Source organism: Borostomias antarcticus (genome assembly GCF_949987555.1).
Source record: "Borostomias antarcticus genome assembly, chromosome: 16".
Lineage (NCBI taxonomy): Eukaryota > Metazoa > Chordata > Actinopteri > Stomiiformes > Stomiidae > Borostomias > Borostomias antarcticus.
Genome location: NC_140249.1, coordinates 6,471,713 through 6,480,810, shown reverse-complemented (window position 1 = coordinate 6,480,810; position 9,098 = coordinate 6,471,713). Strand labels below are relative to the sequence as shown.

The following is a 9,098-nucleotide window of genomic DNA, read 5'->3' as shown; positions in this document are numbered from 1 at the left end:
CATGATCTAGACCATCCCAGCCTTCATGATCTAGACCAGCCCAGCCTTCATGTTCTAGGCCCAGCCCAGCCTTCATGTTCTAGACCAGCCCAGCCTTCATGTTCTAGACCAGCCCAGCCTTCATGTTCTAGGCCCAGCCTTCATGTTGTCATGTTCTAGACCAGCCCAGCCTTCATGTTCTAGAACAACCCAATCTAGCCTTCATGTTCTAGGCCCAGCCTTCATGTTCTAGACCAGCCCAGCCTTCATGTTCTAGAACAGCCCAGTCTAGCCTTCATGTTCTAGGCCCAGCCTTCATGTTCTAGAGCAGCCCAGCCTTCATTTTCTAGAACAGCCCAGTCAAGCCTTCATGTTCTAAGCTCAGCCTTCATGTTCTAGGCCTAGTCTAGTCTTTATGTTCTAGACCAGCCCAGTCTAGCCTTCATGTTCTAGGCCCAGCCCAACCTTCACGTGGTAGGCTCAGCCCAGCCTTCATGTTCTAGGCCCAGCCCAGCCTTCATGTTCTAACCCCAGCCCAGCCTAGCCTTTGTGTTCTAGGCCCAGTGTAGCCGTCATGTTCTAGAACAGCCCAGTCTTCATGATCTAGACCAGTCCAGCCAAGCCTGTATGAGGCACCATGCAAAACAATATCCAATTCAGACACTTAAGCTTACTATCACTTCTAAGAAGCTCTGAGACATGGTCTGACACATCACTACATCAGAGATGTTCCATCATGCAAAACTAGGGAAATACAAAGACCTCATCTGAGGAGATAATGGAAAATGGGGAACATTCAAGTCAGGGTCACATGCAATAGGCTAGACTATCACAGCTATAGGCTAAAGAACAGACACAGTGATTTTAGTTGTGTTCATGATTTACAGTAGGAGTGATATATGCAATACTTAATTGTTTTAGAAATATATAAAGAAATAGCAAGAAATAGCCTAGGCCTGAGCTCCACGTACACATCTCCAGCAGTTAAGAGTCTAAAATAGGCCTACCCTGTGAGGAAATGCAAGTCAGAAGAGGGAAGTGGCTTGGGTTTAAAATATACAGAATTTAGGCTGGGCCAGCAGCTCAGGCCATGGGAAGAACAGACAGCCCACCACATTTATACAGAACACTGCCTGTTCACAGCTCAGCCAGCCAGCTAGCTAGCTACACTGTTCAGCCAGCCAGTTGGCTAGTAGCTACACGGTTCAGCTAGCCGGCTAGCTAGTAGCAAGCTACACTGTTCAGCTAGCCAGTCAGCTAGTTATCCAGTTCAGCTAGCCAGTTAGCTAGTAGCTACACGATTCAGCCAGCCAGTTAGTAGCTACACCATTCATTCAGCCAGCCAGTTAGCTAGTAGCTACACCGTTCAGCCAGGAAGTTATGATGGGAGCACTATGTTCCCAGCAGGATCCTATGTTCCTCATCTCTGTTCCCAGGGTCCTATGTTTCCCAGCTCAGACGTGGACTCAGGAGTCCGATGTGGACAAAGGGGTGAGACAGATTTAGTAGGTTGGACCCAGGAGTGGAGCAACTCGGATGGCACTGAGTGGGCGCACTCCGCATATCGCAATACACTCCGCATATCGCAATAGCCCTCTGCATATCGCAAACCTTTTGAAAAGTTTACTTAATATATTGAACTGAGGAACATAGGAATGACATTGTTATGGTTCAGCCAGACAGCTAGCTAGTAGCTAGGCCACATGGTTCAGCCAGCCACCTAGCTACCTAGAAGCATAAGGCCCTAAAAAGACATCTGTTTTATCGTTTGGCCAATTCAGATTTATTGTCAAATGACGTTTTGTCTTTCTGTGATTCCGTTTTTTTCTATGATTCAGCCTGTAATTAATTTTAAATTTGTAAAATTCCACAGAATCAAACACCATGTTTGATTGTTGTGTAAGACGTCAACTTCCTCCAAGCATTGTTTGAGAAAGATAACAAAATTCCAATGCAGTCAGGAAAGGCCAGTGTGGTCAGAAGCATTACTTCCCAAATTTAACACAGAAGCCAAACTGAGACTGTTGTGAAGGCCTCTGGCTGGCCATGGGCTGGTAGTACAGTGAGGATCACGTTCTTCGATTCCTCCAGTGCCTTCAACACCATACAGACTTTACTTTTGGGAGAGACAAGCTACGTACAGTGCTGGCCGAGGCCCCCCTGGGGCCGTATTACAGAAACATCCTTACTCGCGGATCCTATCCTAACTGGCTGGTTACCATGGTAGTTTGGATTAGGACGGAAAAGCCATTACAGAACAACTGCGCCCAGCTTTGGATTGATATTAAAAGATGTGCGAACATTCCATTGTAGCGTGGGGCCATCGTGGTTATCGCCATGGCTGGAATGCAAACTGACCAATAGAGACAATGGACCGGATCTATACCGTTATATAAAATCACATGTCTATCTCATGGTTTATTGCAGTAAACGTATATACGGCACGCGACAAGTGCACGAGCAGAGAAGCGCAGAAAAGAAGCATCAGTTGCTTGGTAACAGACATAAACATTGATAACCGATGTTTGTCAAGGTCAAGGTCAACTTTATTTATAAAGTGTGTTTAAAATCAACCAAAGTTGCACCAAAGTGCTGTACAATATATAAAATAAACTAAAACAGAAAACAGTATAAAGTGCACATAGTCACAGAATAATAAAAGGACAGAACACAGAACAGGACAAGGGATGAAGGCTATCAGGCCTCAAAAGCCAGTGAAAACAAGTGTGTTTTGAGCTGAGACTTAAAGAGCCCTAAGTTCTGTGCGTGTCTAATGTGCGGAGGGAGGCTGTTCCAGAGCTTTGGGCCAGCCACCGCAAAAGCTTGGTCACCCTTGGTCTTAAGTCTAGATCTAGGGATTGTTAAAAGAGTCTCGGATGAGGACCTCAGGGTTCTAGATGTCGCACGAACTTGAATCAGTTCAGCCAGATATTGGGGGGCCAAACCATGTAGAGCCTTAAAAATAAACATTAAGATTTTAAAATCAATCCTGAAGCGAACAGGAAGCCAGTGGAGGGAGGCCAGCACCGGTGTGATGTGGTCCCGCTTCTTGGTTCCAGTCAGGAGCAGCAGCATTCTGGACCAATTGCAGGCGCCTCAGCGACCGCTGGTCAAGGCCCACATACAAGGCATTACAGTAGTCCAATCTTCAAGAAATAAGAGCATGGATGACTGTCTCCAGGTCCTTAGGTACGGTTTCAGTTTGGATTGAGTAGTTAGGATTTCCCAACTTCAAGATAGGATAGGACGAAGCAAGATAAGATATGATGCCTAAAGTTATTTAGGATTTGCTTCTGTAATACCAAATCGGGGAAAATCTTATCTGAACTGTCCTATCCTATCTCAAATCTTAAGATAGGCGTGTTTCTGTAATACGGCCGAGGTGACTACGTTCTACTTGACAGGCAGTCAGACCACTATAGCAGTCTTTCCATAGCATGGTATCGGGTCAACATGACTCAACTTCATTTGACTTTACTTGCTTGACATTTTCAACTTTTTCACTACGCTTTCCACTGCAAAATAGTATTCCCCTAAATCTAACTGGTCATCATAGCAATGTCACGTGATGTGATATAGAGGGGGTTTCCCGTTTTGCGTGCTGGCTAGAGGAATTCCCTTCCTCCCATTACTCCAGAGCAATCGCAAAAATATCACACAAACTGATCAATCAATTTTGTATTAACTAAGGATAAAAATAAATAAAATCAGACAGATTGAGCCTAAAGTCTGCAAATGTATACCTTCATGCCAAATCACTTCATTGTTAGACTACATATGAGCACAAAACATTTCCTAGATCAATCTTGTATTAACTCGGATATCTGCTGGAAAAAAATATTTTTTCCCTTGGACAGAAATACATGAGAAGTTCTATTTCGGGAGGCTTGGCACCTAGATCTTCATTGAAGCAGGCTAGCAGTCAGCGAGAGACAATTCTCTCTGACCAATCAGCATTCTGCAGTGTTCTGACCTCGCTGCAGCTCGCTTAGAACCTCGATAGAGCAGATTAAACAAAAGTAACGCTTCTCCTCGACTCTATGCGCCTTTTGCGCGGCAGAAAGCCCAAAAAAGCAAGTAGAGTAGAATCGAGTAGGTACTTTTTGGTGCGAAATGGGCCATAGGTGAGACTTCAGGGCTGTGTCAGAGCGAGGGGTCAGGGGACCTCCAAGGGACTGTCCTGATTCCGACTTTACCTTTTCCTGAGGAGGCTCAGGATCCTCGATGAATGTACAGTAGAACATTGCTGAACATGTTCTACCAGTCTGTTGTAGTGAGTGCCATCTTCTTCTAAGGGGTTGTGGGCTGCGGGCAGCAGCATTAAAATAGCGGATGCTAACAGGATGGACAAACTGATCAGGAGTGCCGGCTCTGTACTGGGGGTCAGCCTGGACACAGTGAAAGTCGGGGTGGAGAGACAAATGCTGGCCATCATGGACAATGGCTCCCACCCTCTACAAGACTCTCCTGCCACGGCGCTCAATGGAGTCCTTCCTACCAGCTGCTATCAGACTGTTCAGACTGGCTGGACACTATAGACCTGAGCCAGCTCAGAGGGTGCTAAAGCTGCACCCTCTGCAAAGCTCTCCTGTATATTTGGATTTCTTGTATATTTTGTATCTATTGTAAATTTGTATTTAGTCTTGATTGTGTACTATTTTTGTATACGGCTGTTGTAATAGTGCAAATTCCCCGCGAGGGATCGATAAAGTAGTCCTACCTACCTATATATCTACCTACCTACCTACTGTATAACACCCTCTAACCCCACGTATGAAGGGAAGGGTTAGGGTCTGTATGGGTAAGGCCAACAGGCTGTGCTGTTACTATAGTTGGTGGATTCCATCAATACCACATATCCTTCCTGAACAATCACATGTACAGTATTTCTGGTTATATGTAAGTTCAGTTAAGACCAAATTATCCAGTGATGTCCTGGCAACAGACAAATTGTCTCTTGATGGGCGTGGGGGGCAGGGCGAGGGAGGTGGATATTATGCGTGACAAGGGACCAACACAGCATAAAAGCATAAAACGACATATGGTAACAACACAAGCCTAATAGCAGAGACAAACAGAGAACATCACAGGAGACGCCACAGCTCCACACAGACAACACACTGGCCTACACCAGCAACCAAAATAACATTAGCATTAAAACCCCTGGAAACGCTCCACACTGAGCACTGATCACTAGATATCTAAACACTAGTCTAACATTAGACTGCATCTAGGCTATATAAACCCAAATACTACAGTGACAAAAGAGGAAAAAGGAAATTATTAACTGAGCCAATTACCTCCCCTGTAAACTATAGTGAACAGCTGAAGCAGCTGTGTGTGTGTGTGTGTGTGTGTGTGTGTGTGTGTGTGTGTGTGTGTGTGTGTTGTCCCAAGGCAGGACTGGGGCCGGTAGGGCGGAGGGGTGCTCAGCAGGGGAGGTGGAGCGAGGAGGCAGCCCTCAGGTGATAGGATCACCACAGCAGCTTTGGCAGACCAAACCGCTGAGCTGTCAAATCAATCACACAGATAGGCAGCAGACAGAGGAACCTCTGAGGGATCACCTGACTGGAGGACTACAGTGCTGGAGAGAAGCCATCACAAACCATTAGGCCTAATCAATACTCGCAGGACAGAGCTGGGGGAACTATAGCAAAATAGTTAAACTTGTAGCTACTCTGTTAGCGTAGGCCTATGATAGCTCCTGAAACGTTGTGCACGTTGAAAGACTGGCGTTTTGTTATTCACACAGGCCTAGCGCCTCACAGACACACCCTTATCCTGTTCCCCTCTCTCACCATGGTCGATCAGCAGGTCTGACCTACAGAAAAACCCTGCTGCATACCACGGTAGAAGTACGTACTGTGGAAGTAAGTACACATACAGCACACGCACACACGCACACACACACACACACACACACACACACACACACAGTGCTACTTCCTCTTCTTCAGCGTTGTGGTGATGAATGTAAACGTTCTCAGCAGAACTATTAATAACCAAGTCCGACTGTGTCTATGTGTGTGAACATATACAGAACATTACCCTTGTAGTAAGCCACATAGGCACACGCGCACACACACGCACATTTTGAATGTTAGACTATTATCAGTTATTTAAAAAATAGCACACATCTAACATGAGGGCTAAAAAATAGCTTACACACAATTATTCAGTCTACACATCACCTATGCTGTGGCTGTGTTGCACTAAGGCCAGCAGGTGATTCATCTGAGCCTGGGTGAATCCAGATGACGGCCTCCAGAACCGTCACTGCATCTCTGTGTTTTTGTCACCAGAGCAGAGTTGAATACTGCTCACAGATGTAGGCTACTAAAACAATTAAATTCAACAACCATCAACAGCCTACCAAATACAGAGGGTGCCTGACAGCCACCATCTTAACCTTATATGAGATAGCCTACGTAGCAGGTCGGATCATATGATGGCCATCTTCTGTGCTGCTGTCGCCATGCAGAACAAATGCACCATGGGCTAGGCTACACCGTGTTCTTCTGGCTTACGTAAGGTATCGAATACGAGACAACAGCCGCCTAGTTCAAGGACAAAACGTCCCCGCCTTTTAAATCAATCAACCTGATGTGCGCGGGCCAGACACACGGAATGGAGAACATCCACGTCTTTCCTCGCGCACAAAAAGGTTGGAAATATTCCGGTTTGAGCAGATGATCTCTCAGTGAAATAGGCTGTAGCCTGAACCCTGTTAACACGGACGGGGGGCTCTATTAAAACATACGGTCAGTGTAGGCTATGCATAATTTTTTTTTAATGAAGGGTTGACGGTCATATTCTATAGAATCGTCCGCTGGTCGCCAGCGCGGTGCGAGACTGTACAGCGGCCTGTGAATGGGCAGCCAGGTACTTTATGAATGGAAGGAATCACGTGACCGCAGCACCTCCCGAGCACATATTTCTCACTGACTGTCAACAAGCGCACGCGAGGGATCAGCCCATTAAAACAATACGGATTTACCGGGAAAACAGGCGAAATACGTTACATCAGCGACAATTCCAGATCACAATCACATGCATGTAGCTTTTCGGATAAAGAGTCGACGAATTTGGCCAGCAACGCGTCCTTTTTAACATTTTTTATGAATGGAGATTGTGATATGCAAATGAGTGTGATTGAGAAAAAATATGGCGTCTTCGGCTTTCAGAGGCTGAAATTGCAGCAATGAGCTGGAAGACACATTTTCATTGAAACACGTTATAACAATATATATATATATATATATATATATATTTAAATCATATTAAGCCACTATGACTTCAGTAATCTATCAATGCAAATCTACATCCACAGACAAACCTAGGCTATATAGCCCAACAGTGAACCCCTAGAGTAGGCTACATGCTAAATGACAGTGCCTTGTATAACAACTTCATTGAAATATATGAAAGATTATGTGTAGGCTATAGAAAGATATCATTGTGTTGGATATGAAACTCCAAAAGACCCATTATCTGTGTATAGCAATTAGCTATAGGCACATATCGAATTAGATTTATATAATCTCCTAGTCTTCTTCAAATATGTGATTAGAAAGGGATGATATGATTTATCTGAATGACACATTTCCAGGCTTTTGTTCAGCGACTACAATGCATATCCATTAGCCTATGGGATAAAAAAAAGACTGATTTCTCGTCTTTGACCGAGATACAATATTAAATATCCTTTAAATAGAAATGTAGTTACATAGGCTATTTCAAGGCTTTAAATCATCAAATAATAATAAAAAATAGATACATGCCAATCCTATATTAGTTGTTACTGACCTTGTAATAGCTTATATTGTTTATATTTATATAGCCTATATAGCCTAATGTATATATGTAGGCCTATATATATATATATATATATATATATATATATATATATATATATATATATATATATATGGACAAAAAACAGATAGCCTAACTGAGGTGAAAATGATCGTTGTATCTTAGACAAAACCGATTTGAGAATCCAGCACATCACTGATGGAACGTTCAGATTCATGAAGGACATCGTCGTCGCATTCGGTGAGAAAGCCTGAGAGCCTGTATGAAGCCTGTATGAAGCCTGTATACTCACTCGTTGTTAGGATTTGTCGAATCTTCGCTCATTTTTTCTCACGGGGATCCAAATCCTGGCAATAGCATCGACGACGCAGTGACAGCGGGGAAATATACCGCAAATATCACCATTTTCTTTCACATAAAATCACCCGATATTGGATAAAAGTAAATGGTCTATAATGGTGCAGGCATTACTGAGCTCTCCTTTGGAAACCAAGTAGCTCGCTGGCTGGTAACTAAATTGCGAGGAGGAATGACAGCCGATGATTCATTTTATCTCCCCTGTAAGTAAAATCCGACCACAACAAATTGCACATCTTCTTCATCCTCCTCAGCAACATCAATTCCAATGCGACCAGATGTTAAAGAATGTAGAAATTGCACACAACACTTGGGCCGTTATTCGTGGCTATCGCGCATTCCCCTCGCCAACTTCAGGTCCAGGGCAACACTTGAAAGCGCTGCAGCGTTGCTCCGTCAACGTGTATGAGGATCTGGAAGTAAAGTGTCCAAAGGTGGAAAAAGGTTTAACGATAAAAATAAAAAATAGACTGTGAGATTGAATAATAATGAGGCAAAACATAAAACTTGATTCTCCTTAAGAAGTTGCTGGACATCTGCTTTAATCGAACTCCATTTTCAACTCAGCCACTGAACATTCGTGATGTGCAGTCCGCGAACGACTGATTCTTTTCAGAGAACTGAGTGTAGCCTTCCGAATCACTTTTACCTAGGCTAATGATTCACACATGCTAATTTCTCGATTGAAAACTGATAGGCAGCTACATTAGGCGGAATAACGTGCTTTGGCTACTTAAGTGAATTTATAGGCTAAGTCATCTTGATTTAAAACATACATGTTAGGGGTCATTTCAGGGCAGACAGTAGGAATACATGCAAATAATAGGCTTGGCTAAGCATAGACCTAGCCTATATCAACCATAGGCCACATAGACAGTTTAATCTGTGAGATTATTTTGGCCCAATATGAACATATTAGCTACAGCAAATAAATTACTAATTTGACC

General features: G+C 43.8%; 1 protein-coding gene across 1 annotated transcript in view; it reads right to left on the bottom strand.

Annotated features, from left to right (window-relative positions):
* The window catches only part of spred1 (sprouty related EVH1 domain containing 1), a 35,198-nt gene extending 26,503 nt beyond the window's left edge, over positions 1-8,695 (bottom strand). Inside the window, exon 1 of the mRNA XM_084450747.1 lies at positions 8,087-8,695. Coding sequence (XP_084306873.1) covers positions 8,087-8,118 — 32 coding nt within the window. The 5' untranslated portion in view covers positions 8,119-8,695. The remainder of the gene's footprint in view (positions 1-8,086) is intronic.
* Between the last annotated feature and the right edge of the window lie 403 nt (positions 8,696-9,098).